The 18692-nt window shown below is 39.9% G+C and overlaps 1 protein-coding gene across 1 annotated transcript in view; it reads right to left on the bottom strand.

Moving 5' to 3' along the window:
• Positions 1–18692, bottom strand: part of DST (dystonin) — a 361566-nt gene that overhangs the window by 87985 nt on the left and 254889 nt on the right. The window contains exons 50-52 of the mRNA XM_026654897.1: positions 17159–17358; positions 14467–14962; positions 12122–13590 (exon numbers count right to left, since the gene is read on the bottom strand). Of these exons, the coding sequence (XP_026510682.1) occupies positions 12122–13590; positions 14467–14962; positions 17159–17358 (2165 nt within the window). The remainder of the gene's footprint in view (positions 1–12121; positions 13591–14466; positions 14963–17158; positions 17359–18692) is intronic.

Here is an 18692-nt window from a genome sequence, read left to right as displayed (position 1 = left end):
GGTCATGGGCCGTGAATTTTTGTTTACTGCCCGTGACCTGTCCCTGACTTTTACTAAAAATACCCGTGACTAAAATGTAGCCATAATTATTATATAGGACAGTTCTGCAGATTGCATGGGCTCTAAGTAGTTCTCTCAGTTCTATTGTCTATGACTGGATTTAAGCTTTGCAGAACCAGACTATTTTCATAGTAATACCAGTGTAAATTCAGGCTAACTCAATTTATTTCAGTTGAATTACTCTGAAGTGACTCCAGTGTCAATGAGTTCAGAAACTGGCCTAAAGCCCCCGCATTGATTACATAGACAAGTGAAAAATAATGGATGAATAAACAATGGTAAAGAATGCTCAACTTTTGACCCTAAATCCTTCTATAGTGACATTCAGCAACAGTTTTGTTTTAGGTTTAGTGCTTTCAAAGCAACCTTCTTCAGCTTCCTGAAGAGCAGGAAGCTCTTTCAGCACACCAGTTACTCTCCTTTTCTGGCACTAAAAACCCTGTGGTGAATTATGTGTTTTAAAGACACAGATATCACGTGGCGGAGCAAATTTCTATGTGCTTGACATGCCACTGTAGAGGCTGCAGAAAATACACTGAGCACCTGCAAGAAAGTGCTGGGGTTTATGCACACCTAGGGTTGAAATGCAAAAACCGTGGTATCCCCCCCGCTCACACAAGGCAAGCCCGATGCAACCTCAACCACTAGGCAACTTCAAGACCGCCCCCTCCCTTCAACAGCCACTTATATAGTATCTAGAGATATAACACATATAGATAAGATTGACAACACTGCACATATCCTCACTCTCCCATGACACAAACCCTCTCTCACGCACATGCAGGATGCGCTTGCGTGTTGGTGTGCAGACAGCTGCTGTATTTTTAACAGTTTTGATCTGTTATCACTTAAACTGTGAAGTGGGAGCACTGCAGCATCTTTAGTTGGACACAGAAACTTTTAACATTAGATATCCCAGTGTATTGTGGTTATAATGCAAATGTTTAGACCCACAGCAGATTAAATTATAAAAAACCCCGGCAGATTAAGTTATTTTTCTGGCAACTGGCAAATCCATAAAAAAATCAGCCAGGTCGGTCCAATACCAGACAGTTGGTAACCCTACACTCACCTTCCAAAACCTCAATCACAATGGCAAGCAAACTACAAACTTTGTACAGCAATTTGGTGAATATTTACAACTACCAACAAGCTCGCTGTTCCCTTTTGCTGCAAAATAAGGAAAGTAGCAAGCATTTCTTCCTACGTTGGGATAACCACTATATATATATAACAAGGACTTCCTTTATATTCCAAAACTCCTTATCTTTCAAAGGCAGTGCACTACAACTGATGGCTGAGCCTTTTGCCCTAACTTGTCCTTTAAAAACATCTCTTTGTAAACAATGCATAAGCTTAAAATAAATTAAAATGATCTTTGAGGGTAATTTACCAGAACGGTTCAGCAACAAACCCTGAAATAGTTCAAACATCAAGCAGAGTGGGCAGAAAAAGATTACAGACTTGACAAACACCCCTTACTTATTACAAAGCTTTACTCTTTACTTTCTCTCCTCATCCACCACTCAGAAAATGTTATAAGATCTTGTGCTTGTAAAACACTACTGTAACTTCAGATCCACTTTTTGGCATGCAGCTTCAGGAAAAAGGGCTTCAGTACATGCAACAAATCTTTAATCTATGTACTTTGGAAACCACAATAAACTGATACCGTTATTTGTACCTTTATGAGTAAGACTGGTCAAGCTGAATAAATCAGGCAGAACTGTCACTGAATGGCATTGCCTTTAACCACAATTTGTGTAAAAACTGAATGGTAACATCAGTGCACAGTGGAAGCATTCCAAATGAAGAGTAACAAACACCATCTGGACAATAATAGCCATGCACCAAACAGCTGGAAGAAATCAGCCCTGTCAGAAACTGCCCCTCATTCTTTTACTAAAGCGAGCATCTCACCAGTTTCTGACATCTTGTAATGTGCTAGGCAAATTATGCTAGTAATCAGATTTTCTTAGTAAATGAAAAATAAAATTCTAGATGCAATAGTACTTTATAATCAGAAACTCTGTCAGTCACTTTGATGATAACAAAACGAACAATTTTTGGCCTTTGCTGCAATGATTCCAAGACCCTTTTGTTTTGAATTACCTTATTAGACAATAGACCATTGCAGACTGTATCCAAGGTTTCTATGTGGGTTCCTGTAGTCCAGACATTCCTTTTCATTCTCATTGGGTTAGCTTGTGGACAGTTTATGGTATTATCTAACTCCTGTTCCTGAGCAGAAAATGTTGTTTCCATTGAATCTGTATGTGTTATACTAGATTCCTCTGCATCAGACAAAATCTCATATTTTGCTAAATCTGTGTCGCTAGCATTAACAGCAATACTTGCATAATACATGCCTAAATGCTGAGGTGCATCATCCACACAGTCCCCCTCTATCATTGTGACATGTGTTTTCATTTCTTCAACTTCACACTCGTTTTCTACTTTTCCTTTGTCTGCGGTAAAATGGTTTTCTCCATGACCTTGGAGATGTTCTGCATCTGATATGATGTTCTCTTTCAAAGAACTCTGTGAGTAACAACATTTGGTCCCTGTCTCCTCATTTTCACATTTCTGAGGACTACTTTGCACTATTTTTTCTGTTTGTGAAACATCATGTAAAGTCAATCTGCAGCTCTCTTCAATAGGGGCACTACTGCAATCAAGCAATGGGATGAGCTGTTCACTACTGGAAATAGCAGGAAAAAATTGTCTAAATTGACCTACTACATGGATATATTCTGCAGAAGATATACTTCTGATTTGACTTTGCTCTCCTGCTAATAATGGGTCTTGTTTTTCTTCTCTTTCTGTTGGAGGGCTGCATAGACCAGAGTCATCCTCTTCTGAGGTGAGGGAATTAGTGCCCCATTTGCACTTGCCTGCTTTTGCTATATCTGATCTATCAGCAGTTTCAACAAATGAGCATTCACTTTTATTTGCACAGTCTGCAAAATTGGGTGGAACAAACATTCTCCATGATCTTCTATGTTCTTTCTTTTCTGTGTGAGATTTTGTTTTGGGTAATCCAGCAGTTCGAATTATATCACTGTTCAGTTTAAGTGCATCAAATATCATTTTTTCATCTAATTTGTTAACTTCGCGACTTCTGAGCTCAAATACACTGGAAGAAGTAAGGGCACCATTGGGGCACAAAGTACTAATATCCAGTGTTCTATGACTATATGGCAAAGTCCGATCTGTGAAATGTCTTGAGGAGAGGCTGCCTTTGGAGCCTGAATCAATCTGTTCATTCAGTCTCACTGTGTCATAGATTGACCTCTGAGGAACGTAACAGTCTTCCATATTTAGATCTTCATCTTCTTCACCCTTCCCTACACAAGAAGGATTCTGACGTAAACAGTCTGGCCTGCTAAGCGGCTTCCCCATTTTGAAAGTATTTACAGAAATATACTACTATGCCTCTGCTTTCAGGAAGTGTGACATATAATGAAAAACATGAAAAACATTATTGAACTGAACAACTACAGTCAACTTGCCTTTAGCACATATACAAAATCTACGTCATAATTTATGAGGTGGTTAAGGTCATAATCAGTGCAAAAGCAACTATAACTTTACCAGGCTGTGATTTATTTAATTTTTATTCCTAAAATATAAAGTGCTTTTGTAAGTAAGGAGCAGAAGTCTGTCAATATAACAACAAAACAAAGCAAAAACCCAACAGTGTCTCAAATACACATAACATTCCACAGAATGTTCCATTTCTTTTTGCAGGTCAAAATTTGTATCTTAAATCTCCAGATTAAGCCTTCCAAATGAATAAGCATTATAGTAGGCAGCACATTATCTTCTGTAGGTGACCGATTAACTGTAATCCATTTAAATGGTTTGCAGAATTCCATCTCCTTTTATAAATAAGACATGGTGCAGAAGCTTCAAAAGAAAGATCCCACAGTAGCTGTGTACAGTTTAGACCAAGGCACAAAGAAAATCTTCAGGGAAAAATAAGTTAAATCCAGAATAGTAAAAATAGTAAAACAGTCCTTTACTTTTTTTGGCAGTAGCTATAAATAACCTTAATCTGAAAGGCAGTGTATTTTCTTCTTGAACTAAGCTTCTTTGTGGCGTATTCAGAAGTTCCACAGGAAAACAGTTTTCTAAGTAGTCAGGCGAATGCAATCAAACAGCCCTTTAAACTAGTAATTAGAAAAGCAACTTTTTTTTATTCATTTTCAAAATATCCTCCCGGAAAGTTGTTATCCTGTTTAAGGCAACTGCAGCGCAGAATAACTACAGCATTTCTTTTCCTAAGGCACAGCAGATTTATGTTCCGTTTAAATTCAGCAAGACTTAACTATAAACCGTCGTTGGCAGACTGTGGTCACCGTTTTGTCTTTATTTTGAAGTGCAGCCGTAGAGAAGAAGGCATAAAAGGAAATCCAACAATGAACGCTTGCATGTACCATCCAGTGTAGCTGATAAGCTTTCCAGCTCTCCCTGGTTTCTTACGAACTGACAGGCATCCTCCCAACACTGAGCTTAAAGAAACACCCTTTTTTTTTCTTTAGGCAACATCTGCTACTATCCCATTCGTTCTCAAAGTATTACTCTGGCCAAGCATTAGTAGGTGCCTGACCTCTTAGCTCTACCCCCTTATGTTTTCTGCCCCACATGATTTAACAGTTAACTTCTTAGTCATCTTTTCACTTTTACCATTTGTCTTGTCTCTGAAACAGACTGAGCTGTTTCAGTGGGAGGAACCTCCAGACTCAACATACCAAACTATAACAAACTAGCTGGTGATGACATCATGTAAATTAGAATGCATTCTTTAATTGTGGAGGACCTGGTTTGCTTAGAAGCACAATGAAATACTGTTAATTAATTCAAAATGTTGAAACTGACATGGCACAGCTTAGCTAGGTAACCTGACACCACACAGAACAAATTTCCAGAACATTTTTTCAAACCACCAGAAACAGCACTATTTTGCTTAATTATATAAAAAACAATCCAGTGCAGTATGTTGAATTAACACAAATCAAACCTCTTATTTGTTCATCATGGATTTCTGGTGATGATATGCATAGTTTTTAAGCACAGTCTACAGTTCAACACACAACCCAATAGTGTCATCTTTTAAAGGGATACTGTCATGTTAAAAATTAAATCTTTAGATGTATCTTTATCTGTTTTACTGATAAAATCTGAAATTATAACAAAAATGTTATAAAAAATCCAATTTGACTTTATTTAGTCTGTCTGTATAGTTTTTATATTTCACTCAAATTGGAAAATGGAAATAAATCAGCATCAATTTCAGCTTTTGTTTCTATTCATTTTCACTTTCTGACTCTCATACAATTGCACAATGTTGCAATGTCTGAGTTGCAAATGCTAGATGGGGAAATTTTAAGTCGGAAGAAAAAAAAAGCCTATTTCTATTGAAACTAAAATAAAAAATAACGAAAATGTTTATATTAATATTAGGGTACTGATTCCCAAAGAGTTAAAAAGGCATTAAAGGAACTCCTACATTTTGTGTCTAAACTACCTGACAATGTCAATTTAAAACAAATGTAAATCCAAAGAGGTTGGAGATTGGCACATAACACACTTATTAAAGAGGTTATGTACAAGCTGCTTCTTCATTAACACTAATTTGCATACTATTATTGACCAGGGCCCTATACTGCTCTTGATATTTGGTATCAATTTTAGTGAGAGTTTTAATCATAGATTAAGGGCAGCATATGGCATTTGGTATTAAAACTTAACAGTGCACTATTGAATAAAATCTACCAAAGTTTTATTAGATAAGCACATTAGGAAATAAAAACATTACATACATTTTTGTTATAAGGGCATTTTAAAAATAAGAAAAAAATGTCATATAAAAATATGTGTACGCTCAGATATATACCAAAAGGTAAAAGGGTATGAAACAAATTCTGTCCTTTTTCTTTCATGCATTTTGCCTTTTTTTGGTAAGTACAGCTATCACAGAATATAAAGTCTCCAGTGCCCATAAAATTAAACACAGCCATGACATATTAAACTATGTCAAAGAGATATTAATCTTAAGACTGAAGTGTCAGGTTTCTCTAAATTAGAAAAATGTAACCTGCATGGTTACTCTTCTGAGGTCCCATCAATAGTGTGTATTCCCACCAGTCCAACCACAAACAAAATCCCATGAATTCAAAGGGAGCGGTACCTTCTTTAACAGGACAGAATCAGGACCAGAATTTCCAAGTTTTGATTTTTCAATGGAAAAAATAGGAATACTTTTTGTGAACATTTTTGTAAAAGGTTTTCCCATTTTTGACCAGCTAAAATGAAGACCTTTTTTGAATAACCTAATGCTACTTCCATAAGTATTAGTTACTTTCTCATGTTGTTGTTTTTAGAAAATTAGATTGATTAATAATCAAAACACAATTCTTTACCCTATTTTCTTTGTTTCCCATACGTTGTAAAGAGAGGTCAACCTTCTGAAAGGGATCTATGATGTTTTATGGAATATTTGCAAATCAGTACATTAAAAAAATCCTTGGATTTTAACTGTTTAGTTAAATATATGAAAATAAACCTCAGATTGTTGAGTAAACATTATCTTGCTTCAATGTAATAGTCAGAGAACACAGTGGACGCAATAAGCATAAACCAATTAAACTCTTAGTTCAAACTCATCAACAGGAATATTCATCAAGGTTAAGATTCCTATGAAGTCCAATTAGAAACCATCCTTTTCTAGGCACACTGCAAATATGAAGGAAAACCTTTAATAGTTGCACTGCTATTGTTCTTGGGGATGGGGGAAGGGAGGGGAAGAACCATCCAGTGATGAAAGCTAACAACAATTCTATGTATTTTCAATGGAAAGCTGGGAAGGTTTGTTAATTAAATTAATGAAGCATTTTGGAAAGATTTTAAGGTGTGTAATAATTTGATAGTTCTCTGAATGAGCTTTTTATTTTTGTTTTTTTAAGATAGGACCTAGCTATGAATTCAGATCTAAATGCTAGAAGTTCTGGGTGATCCCAAATCCAGGAGGTTGGTTCAGGCTCATCTCTAAAGTTTTTTGGTTATTTTTAAAGAAAACAGAACGTAGAAGCAGCGTAACTAAATACAGCAAGTCCACCTACTGGAATTCCCTTTTGTTTCAGATCCATTCATTGCATCCTTTATTTGAAAACAAAAGTCCGTGACAAAGCTGAAGGAAACAAATGCCATAAAACACAAAATGCCAGCTACTGTAAGAGATTAAAACAGTTTTGAACAGAAACACCAAATTATTTGTTTTTGCTTTTTTAATCACTTTTCTCTGAATACCAACGGGGATCCTTTTTGCCTGTTCTATAGTCACTGAGCCAAATTCTGCTTTCAGTTACACTGATGTAAATCCAAAATAACTCTCTCTTGGTTTATCCTGTGAAGCAGCAATTCTGGTACTGCTTTCTAATGAACTCCACTACACTTTACACAATTGCCATACAGAAAGCAAATCTTTCACCCAAAATGTAAACATTTCACATTAAAACTACATGATTTCAAGTTAATGCAAGTCTTACTTCCATTTGCTAGTGCCACTTAAAGTTGGTGGTACCCATTTTGGATATCACACTACACAGTGACTGAAATGAGCAGATTATCTAGAGGAAATACAAATACAATGAGTCACACTTCACCTATAAGTTTTTCTTTAACAATTGTGAATTTTAATATCAGATACCAAAAAATATCACAACGCTCTATTCTTTGCTTGCAAAAGTTGGCCAAACCACAGAAGCACCTTTTGGCCCAATCTGCAAGATCCTTCCATCAAGAGCATAAGGAGACTGTTTGAATGAGTCTATCCACCCAGAAGCAAATTTCTATGAGACCACAGAAGCTAAAGTCATAAAGAACGAGACTGTGGTTTTGCAGCCACAGCTGCACTTCAGAGGAGGTGACAAGATGTGGATGTGCATGAAAGTGCAGCACCATTCAAAGCAGCTGCTGCTGGAGCCATTCTGCCTATGGATTGCTGAGTCAGGGAGAACAGCCCTATGGAAGCATGCCACTGGTTCTTGGCCCTGTCCCTCTCCTACCAGTGCAACCCTTGAACTGCCCAGCTTCACTCTCTCTGCCCATTCTTCTTACCTTCCTTTCTCCCCTTTCCCTTGTGCATTTCCTCTCCCCTCAAATTTCCTAATCCTGGCACCCGCTCACCTCTTATTCCCACAATCCCTTCATCTTTTCCACAACTCTTCACTCCCACTTCAATGCCAATGTGTGCCCACCCAAAACCAACTAACAAACGTAAAACTAATTGTTATAACTCAAACAAATATACAAGCTTACATATAAAATTTTAGCTTATATCTCTGTGTGTATCTGTGCCAGCTATTACCCTGAGCAGATGCTTTATTTTATATTCCTTTATCACACTTTTTCAGTTTACAAGCTCTTCAGGGCAGGGACTCTGTCTTCCTACATGTCTGTATAGCGTCTTTGGGGTGTGGAAAGCTCCAGGCTGCATTAGCCGGTTGCTTCTTCCTCTCAGGGAGTACAAGCACTGGCATTTAGGCTGCACCCTGAAGGTGAAGGATTGCTTGTGCCTACCTATAATACAATGCTGTTCAAGAGCAGCGATAAGGTGGTACAAAGCTGCTACAGCTGTTCTACAAGGATACCTGCTGTTCCACTGTAGTGGTATTTAGCTCACTGGCCCAGAGGAGTAAAAATGACACAAGGCATATAAGAGTGCAAAAAACAAGACCTGGGGTACTATTTTCTAGCTCCCTTATTTCTGGACTAGTCAGACTGCCTCCACATGAGGGCCCTGCTTGTTCGGAGTTGTACCACAGGGTGTAGACTTTTTGTGGTTAAAGAAACCTGGAGCTATATTTAAATGGCTACCACTTTCGAAAGCAGCAGAGATATGGAACTATCAGATAGATCAGTGGTTCTCAACTGGGGGTCTATTGCCCCCTGGGGAGCCTCAAGCCGTTTCAGGGGGGTCATGGGACCCCACATCTGGAACCCAGAGCCCGAGTCTTGGTGCCCCCCTCTCCCTGCCACAGGGCTACAGCCAGGAGCCCCGGCGCCTCCACCCTGGCACTGAAGCCGGGAGCCCCGGGGCTAAGTTCCGAGTACTGGTTGCACCCCCCCTCCCTACAGTGCTAAAGTGGAGCAGTCCTGAGGGCAGCTCCACCCCCCACCCCGCTTTCTCCTCTCCTCTCCCCGCCCCAAGGCCCCGCCCCTTAGCCAGGTCAGAGGCGGAAAGCCGGAGTCGGCAGTGCAGGCAGCTGCTACTCTGGCTCATGCCACGGAGCGGGCAGCCGGGTTGTGGCTGCTCCTCAGCTCATGCAGCCGGTAAGAGCCGCCCAGGCAGGGGGCCCAGCTCTGTGGCCGGCAGAGCCCTTGGGGAGCAGTGACCACAGGGAGCTCTCCTGGCGCACAGCCCCTAGCTCCCCCGCAGGGCCGTCCTTACCCATACGCAAAGTACGCAGCTATGTAGGGCACCAGGAAATTTGGGGCACTGATGCCCTGCGTGGCTGCGAACTGCTCCAGCCTCTGCCCCGCCTCTTCCCCATGGCCTCTGCCCCACCTCTTCCCGCCCCTGCTCCGCCCCAGCCCCGCCCCTTTCCACCCCTGAGGACTGCAGTAGGACTGGGCCTCCACTCACCAGCAGCGGGAAGTACAGGGACCCGGCCCCAACCGCGCCGCCAGTGAATGCTGGGGGTGGTTCCCCCTGCCCCTCAAGCCAGCCCCCTTTCCCCCTGAGCTACCCCCCCAGCCCACACACAGCCTGTAGCTACCCCCTCCCTGCACCCTGAGCTACTCCCCTGCCTGCACCCAGCCCCGACTAACCCTCGCTGCACCATGAACTACCCCCTGCCCACACACAGCCCCAGCTACCCCCACCCTGCACCCTGAGCTACCCCCTGCCCACACCCAGTGCCTAGCTCCCTGCTCCCTGTACCCTGAGCTACTCCCCTGCCTGCACATAGCCCCAGCTACCCCCCTCCCTGTATCCTGAGCTAACCCCCTGCCCGCACACAGCCCCAGTTACCCCCAACCCTGCGCCATGAGCTACCCCCTGCCCACACACAGCCCCTAGCTTCCCGCTCCCTGTACCCTAAGTGAACCTCCAACACACACAACCCAGACAGGCTGGTTGGTCTGCTAAGGTGAGTCAGGGGATGGAGGAGGCGCTGCCTCCCTGAACTCTGCCGTGTGGAGCTGGCCCAACCACCGCCAGCCCCTGCCCTCCCAAAATAGAAGTCAAACTATGCCTATGCCCGAGGGCCCACCCCGTCCCGGAGCCCCCAGTTTCCCCCCTCCTGCGCTGGGCCCTGGAGTTTTTATAGCATGTTGAGGGGAGCCTCCGAAAGAAAAAGATTGAGAACCCCTGATATAGATCACAAATCATTGCACCAATCTAAGCAATAGTAATCACAGCGTAATCATTTTGCTTATTGTTTTCCAAGTGTTTTACTAACATTGTTCAAAGAGAAGCAATTTGTTTCTGTTTCTAAATTGATATATACTGGTCAGTTCAGAGTTGCATACAATTTTAATCCTAACAATCTACTAGAATGTTTTCACAATATAACTATTATTTCAACACTTTTGTATGCATTTATGCATTTTGAAAGATCATAGTTTATAGAAGATAAAGTCAGCAGTAAAACTCAAACAAACTCTCATACGATGCATGTAAAATGAATCCAGTTTTATATCCTGACACTGTTTTGTTCAGTCCAAACAAGCAAAAAAGCACCCTCTGCTGGGAAAGGTGTACAATTACTTTTCTTCAATTCTAGTACTCTTTTTGAGAATACGACTTAGTTCATGTTATAGAGGACTGTTTTATGATAAAGTAAACCAGAACAAGCAAGGCTAACATAAGTCACACAAACTTTGGAGTCAATACTGCATTGAATTTGAAACCATATGTTGCAAAGCTAAACAAAAAATTCAGAATGTTGCCATACTGTCACTAGAAAATATATGATCTTTTAAAACACTGTCGTTTATAAATATATGATTAATATAATGTTCTATAGCCATGTTTTTCCAAGGCTGCCCACTTTTATCCAGCTACGTGAGTGTTGAAATATCATTTGCTGAAGTTTAATAATAATATTTTATGTACCACCTTTCATCACAAAGCACTTTACAATTTATATACATGCAACATCACTGAAATGCAGCTTTTTCTGACCTGGACAACAGCCACCAATCAGAACACAGTACAACTATACATAGCAGTGGGGAAGGGGATTTTGGATAAGGATTCCAAGATAAACACCCTAATTTTATGGGAAGAAAATGAGATTTTAATGACATTTCCTGAATTAATTTACACAAGATTCCAATTTAGCGCTGGCTAGAGTGGTGGATGTGGTTTGCAGAAGAGAAGAGGATGTTAGTGGAGCCTACCTGGAGGGACAGTTGGAGTGAAAGGCTGGAATTGAGGACAGAATGTCAGAATAGGAGGAGAAAACTAGAGGCCTTATCCTGCAAACACTTATGCATGTGCTTAACTATACTACTGTGACTAGTCCCACTGAAGTGATGGGACTACTCATGACAGTAAAGCTGAGCACATGCATGTTTGTAGGACTGGAGCTAACTGCAGCCATGGAGGAGAGAGCAGGTCCATGTGGTGTATGGGCAAGTCTAGTGAAGCACCTACCTGGAAATTGTGTGGAGGTCAGTAAGATGAAAACCTCTTAGGGAGGTGAGGTGGGTGGGTTTCATGGATAGGGAAATAGGGACAGTGAGGATCACTGGCACCTGGAGAAAGAACGGATCAGGGAACAGGAGCTGGAGTGCGGGAGTGGCAGGCTGGGCTGCAGGGGGATGAGAGTTCACCAAGATGTGGCAAAGAGGAAATGCAGAACCTGAGGAAGGACAGAAACAGCAGCTCCAGGTCATAGTGATGGGACTGATATGGAGTAGGAGCATTTCTCCTTCGAGCTCCAATCTTAAAACAACCCCTTTCAAACATTAAGTGAAGGATTACAGAGTGTTCTACTCAGAAATTGTTTTGTAGTACAGTACTCTAATAATAAGAAAGCGTTCTTCCTACCTTGAATATATTCAGCTGTTGATTAATAATGTCTGTTTCCATTCCAACAGGACCTTGAGATTCTTCATGTTCTTCAGCTCTCCCAAGCAGACTGGAAAATTCTTTTAAATTACTATAAAACTCTTCAATACGACTAATAATTCCTTCCACTTGTTCCTCTCTGGCTTTTGCTCTGTCCAGTAACTTATTGCATTGTTTACTTAAAGCCTCTAAGTCCCTTTTTATACCAACTAGATCAGGAGACGCTTCAGTGGCTAACATCATTTTACAGGTTTTATTGGCATTTTCATTACTTGTTATAAGATCTTCCAGCTTTTTGAGGAAATTGTTGATATCCTCTCTTTGTGACCACAGAGTGTCTAGATCTCTTCCTGCTGGAGCCATGCTATCGAGCTCATCATCAAACTCTGCAAACTGAGAAAACATATCTCTGATGTTGTTTTGGAAATGGCCAATTCCCTGAAGTTTGGTCTCTAAGAATGAACACTTGCCTTCAACCTGCTGGCTGACTGTACTGTATTCTTGCTCTAAAGACTCAGCTTGCAACAAGAGGTCAGCAATACCTTCTGAATTGGAAGCTTCTACCACTAGTTCTTGGGCAAGTTTTTTGGCCAAGTTCACATGAGGCTTTAAAGTCTGAAGTGTTTTCTGCTGGCTCTGCAACATTGTCAAGTGTTTGTTACTACAAGCCTGGGGTCCAAGAGCATCATGAACTTCTAGCTGCTCTTTGGCACTTTTAAGTTGCCTTTGGGTTTCTCTGGATGATTCCTGAAACTCTTTTAGCTTTTGTGCCATGTTTTCCAAGGTCTCCCTCTTACTATGTAATTGTTCTGTGACCATTTCCACTTTCTGGTTCAATGCCACTTTCTCTTCTGTAATGCTTTCTTTATCTGTTTGACTGGCATTGAGCAAACTGTCGGCTGCATTATTTAATAATTCCACCATGCTATGGTGTTTGTCCAAGTCCTTTTGCCAGGCCTTCACCTGAGCAATAGAATTCTCTATTTTGAGAGGATCTATGACAATCTTTACTTCAGACAGGTTATTTTGGCACTTCTCTATCCAGGGCTGCAGGTTTTCTACATGTTCTTTGTACTTGAGGGCTTTCTCTAGACAAGTACTTAACTTATCTTGCCTTTCTCTTATTTGCTTATTCATTTCATCCCAGTTACTTTTGAGCATGCCAAGCTGAGACTGCAACTCTGCCCTATCAGCTCCTTGAGTCTTCTGTAGGAGGCTTTCACCTTCTGCAACAATTTTTTCATAGGAACTAATCTGGTCAGACAAGGTCTGCTTAAAATCTTTCTGCTCTCCAATTAACGACTGCAAGGACTCAAGGTTGGCCGATATAGGGTGAGCCTGGTTCAGTTCTTCTTTCTTTTTGTCCAGCCAGGTCTGAAAGTCCTTAGACATTTGTTGGAACTGATGAGAAGTAGCATATGCTGATTGAAGTTGCTGAACGTGATTAGCTGCAAGAAACAAAATAATATACAGTGTCATTTTTACAACTAGCTACTGACCAAAATTGTGGTGAGTAATTTTCTAACCAAAAGAAAATATTTTTGTTCTGAGTAATATATATTTATTGTAGTTTGCCCAATTAATTTTATTGCACATCATTCTTCATTAGAAATTGCTGGTTAACACGGAGAGTCAAATTTCAGACAAAATAGTGTATAGGATAATAAAATGTCTCATTATCAAAAATAAACTACAGAGGAGTGGATCTCAGCCGAGGTCTGAGGCCACCATGATGCAGAGAGTTCTGCAGAGCCAATCATGACAAAAAAGCCCCCCCACCAACGGGTAACCAAGCCTACGGAGTGCATCAAAACCTGGCAAGATATCTGAGCCCCACTGATGATCATGATTCATAGAGTTTAAGGCCAGTAAGGACCATTAGATCATCTAGTTGGACCTCTGGTATATCACAGGCCATTACGTATCACCCTGATATTCCTGTATTGACTTATATTTAACTAAAGCATAACTTGTGTTTGGCTAATGTTCTGAACCTATGCAGAATCTACTGTGAATAGCATCTCATTCTGGTGATTCAAGTTGGGGGAGCTGGGTTTGCAGGCAGAGATGGAAAAAATACAACTATTGGTTTCCCTGCACCTCAGTTTGGCCCCTAAAGATCCAGGGTATTGTTTTAGCTTCTTATAGACACAGGGACAAGCTACAAAGTTTGGATCCACAACACTGGGAGGCTGGCTGTATTTAGGAATATGGCTCAGGCTCATTTTGGTAAACACAGGATATTTTTAAATGACCAGAGAACTTTAACCATTAGTTCTTTGCTTTATTTCTACATTACTGTCTTCCCCCTTTTTAATACTAACCTGCTTTCTGCTCAATATCCGTAAATGGTTTTACAATGCCTTCCAATTGCCTAATAAGTTCAGCTTTCAAGTATTCTTCTCCAACCAGCGCTGACAGCTCCTCACAAAGGGCCTGAGCCATTTTTATATTTTTCATTTCCTGTTCTATTTCCTGCTTCATTTCTCGAGCCATTTCCAACTGCTGTTTCATAGCATCAGGGTGTGTGCGCACAGCCAGGGTGCTGATCAGTTTATTATCCAAGGCACTTAGCTTATCAGACAGGCTTCTCAGAAGGCTTTGATACTCTTTGCTTTTGACAATGGCTTGGTCAATTTGACCACATCTGTCACTCAGTTGTCCTGTTAGACCATCCCATTTTTGTGCCACAGCTGCCAGTTGCTTTTTCACAATTTCATGAGAGGGAGGATGTTCACCTGGTCTCTTCAGTATCCCCTGACCAGCTGTGGTTAACTGTTCATACTGAGGCTTTCTGGTATCAAACTCCTTAAGCAAAATCTGAGGAGAGAGTAAATAAAGATTCATTAACTTCAGAAAAACCTCTCCAACCAAACTAAATTTGTTCTCATTAGCAGTAGCTAGTATGCATTATTAAGCCACCAGTCTCCCAATTTAAAGAGCAAGTGAATTAATTTCTAATACACACCATGAAAGTGTTGTTTTACAAGTAAAAAGAACAGGAGTACTTGTGGCACCTTAGAGACTAACAAATTTATTAGAGCATAAGCTTTCGTGGGCTACAGCCCACTTCTTCGGATGCATATAGAGTGAAACATATATTGAGGAGATATATATACACACATAGACAGACCTGCGGGTGGCTATCTTACAACAGAAAAACTTCAAAAACAGACTCCAACGAGAGACTGCTGAGCTGGAATTGATATGCAAACTAGACACAATCAACTCAGGATTGAATAAGGACTGGGAATGGCTGAGCCATTACAAACATTGAATCTATCTTCCCTTGTAAGTATTCTCACACTTCTTATCAAACTGTCTGTACTGAGCTATCTTGATTATCACTTCAAAAGTTTTTTTCTCTTACTTAATTGGCCTCTCAGAGTTGGTAAGACAACTCCCACCTGTTCACGCTCTCTGTATGTGTGTATATATATCTCCTCAATATATGTTTCACTCTATATGCATCCGAAGAAGTGGGCTGTAGCCCACGAAAGCTTATGCTCTAATAAATTTGTTAGTCTCTAAGGTGCCACAAGTACTCCTGTTCTTTTTGCGGATACAGACTAACACGGCTGCTACTCTGAAACTTGTTTTACAAGTATTACATCAAGGGAATCGATTGGGCAGCCAATTCTGTCGCTATAGAGAGGAAACTTTCAGGAGTTACAGAAAAAATAAGGCACGTTTTCATATTGTACCTCATTACCAAATGGGAATTCAATCAGCAGACACAAACATTGAATTTTGTTAATATTATAGAAATTAAGGAACAGTACCAAGTAAAATAATCAGCATTTTGTTTCAAGCTGTGTTTTCTTTCCGAGGCAGTTCTGAAATTTGTCCTAACATCAAAGGAGGTGTATAGTAACATAAAACTGGACTATATTCTTTTACCACAGAGAACATTTGAATTGATTCACGGAAGTACTGAATGTATATTGTAAGATTTATTAAAGTTTATATCTGTGGCTCTCAGTATTAATTTTTTTGGCAATAAGTCACAATGCTTAGAGAAGAAGGGACGTATATGACAGTTTCATTTTACAGATTGCAAACCTTTCCTTTTAAAGGCATATCAGGTTTAACTTTTAATGACTGTTAAGTGATACCTGATAGTCTCATGCTGGCTGTTTAAATTTTAAATTTTTGTTGTTTGTTTACAGACTGACCAATTTTTTTTATAAAGGTATTACAAGAAAGTTCATTTTTTAAACTCTCTTCTAATCACTGATAACTTACCTGGAAATGTCAGTTTCAATCACATTTTGTGCAAAATAGGATTATAACATCTCCTCACGGTTTAGATTAACTGGCAGGAACAGAAATGTTTAAAATAAAAATTTGTAGCTTCTGCTACTTTGTCTGATTTAACTTTGATTTCTTTTTACTGGTGTCACATTTCACTCTATTTCTGTAACTAGAGGATTTTCCCTATACTTTCTCTTCCTTCTTTGTTTCTCAGTGTGTAACTTCTAACTTCCTTTGCTCAGTCCTGCATTTTACTTGTTTTCAAATGTTTATTAGCTACAGGCACAATCAAAGGGACAAAACCTCAAAAGAGCATTTTCTAAACACTATACATTTCGTAAGGGAACTGCTTATAAAAAGTTATTAGCTACTTACACACTCAAATTAATCAAACTTCAAAAGACCATTTCACAAGCGTATCACAACATGGTCAAAACAGAAACATTTATTTGAGGCTCAGTATTATCAGGTATCTCCCTAGGGATAAGTTCTGCACATTTTTTAGATCTTTTGATCTTTCTTTGTTCTTTTGGGTTTTTTTGTTTTTGTTTGTTGTCTCTGCGTGTGTGTGTCTGTGTGAATATCGCGCGCGCGCGTGTGTGTGTGAGAATATCGTAGCCATCCGAACTAAGTTAGTTATGATGTTTACTGATAAATTGTTGTAACAAACTTCTGCTGACTGTGGTGTTCAAATGAAAAGCACCTTAGCAAAGAGATCAGAAAATGTTATTCACTTAACATATATAAGCAACCAAAACTCACCTGGACCTGCTGCTTCTGTGTATTCAGCATATTTGGGTCAATTGACAGTGGTCCAAGCACACTGACCATGAGCTCTTTCTCTATAAGCCACTGCTTTAACTGAGCTTCTGTTGTCTGGAACTGGGTCAGGTAATTTGAGGACTCTTCGAGATTTTGTCGTCTGTCAGCTGTAACCTGATTGAGTTCTTTCCATTTGGAATCTATCATAAAATAGTGATAATTTTAATAACATATTGCATCTATGTTCTAGCAGAGTGGCTGTAAGACATAAGATTGTATACACAATATATAAACAGTTCTTTCTAATAATGCTACCATGCTCTGTGCATATTAACACCAGATTTCTTGGTGCAATGACTCAGAATATACCCATAGTGTATACCTGAATGTAAGCCCTCTGATTAATTTAGTTATGTAGGGAATTTTCAGCACAGTAAATATACATGTATTTGCAGGACTAAGTCACCATCCCATCAAATAAATCCAAGAGCTCAAATTTAGACGTATATTAACATTTTCAAAAGCACCTACGTGACCTAGAAGCTGAAGTCCCATTTTCAAAGTGTGAGTCACCTGGGAGCCTATGTCCCATTGAAAGTCAATGAGACTTAAGAGCCAAAGTGCCTAAGTCACTTTTGAAAATGGGACTTAGGTTCCTCAGTCACTTAGGTGTTTTTGAAAATGTTACCCTTAGACTTTCTTCTTAGACAGAGAGATGAGCTAGCTAGGTAAGACAGATGGATATAAATGCTCCTTTGAACTTTTTATTACTAACTCCTGAATTACACTGCAATTGAGGCAAAACAATGTAGGTCCTAGATTTCTGCAGGAATCATTACAGTAACTCCTCGCTTAACGTTGTAGTTATGTTCTTGAAAAATGCAACTTTAAGCCAAACAATGTTAAGCAAATCCAATTTCCCCATAAGAATTAATGAAAACAGGGAGGATTAGGTTCCAGGGAAATTTTTTTCGCCAGACAAAAGACATTACATACATAGACAGTAAAAGTTTTAAACAATTGTAATACAGGTACAAGTTTTAAACAATTTTAAACAATTTAATACTGTACTCAGCAATGATGATTGTGAAGCTTGGGTGAGGTGGTGGAGTCAGAGGGTGGATCAAGCGGCTGCTCCTCTTGCTGAACTGTCAACTTGAAAAAACACATCTAGAGATTGTTATTTTGCTTTCCTTTTTTTTTCTTGGTAAATTTCTTTATAGCAATTAATTACATGACCAACTCCCCTAACTACTTGGAGCTGAGTTCCCTATTAGGATCGTCATCACTAAGGATTTGCAAGCCAGATTCAATCATTTGGAAAGATTCAGAAAGATGTTTGGCAGTCAAATTTCGATGGGTTCGTTTTCTTTTACGTCTTGGCCTGCTTCGTCCATTGCCTCTAGTTCCATCAGATCTTCATTGGTTAGCTCTTCTCCATGTGATTGCAGAAGTTGTGTAACGTCGGCTTCTTCCACCTCATCAAAACCTGCTTTCTTGGCCAAGCCAAGAATATTTTTCTTCATTGCGGGGA

The sequence above is a fragment of the Terrapene carolina genome, unplaced genomic scaffold, assembly GCF_002925995.2.
Source record: "Terrapene carolina triunguis isolate 2854851 unplaced genomic scaffold, T_m_triunguis-2.0 Scaffold42, whole genome shotgun sequence".
Classification (NCBI taxonomy): Eukaryota; Metazoa; Chordata; order Testudines; family Emydidae; genus Terrapene; species Terrapene triunguis.
The sequence above is the reverse complement of the archived record's forward strand: the minus strand, read 5'-3'. Positions and strand labels throughout refer to the sequence as shown.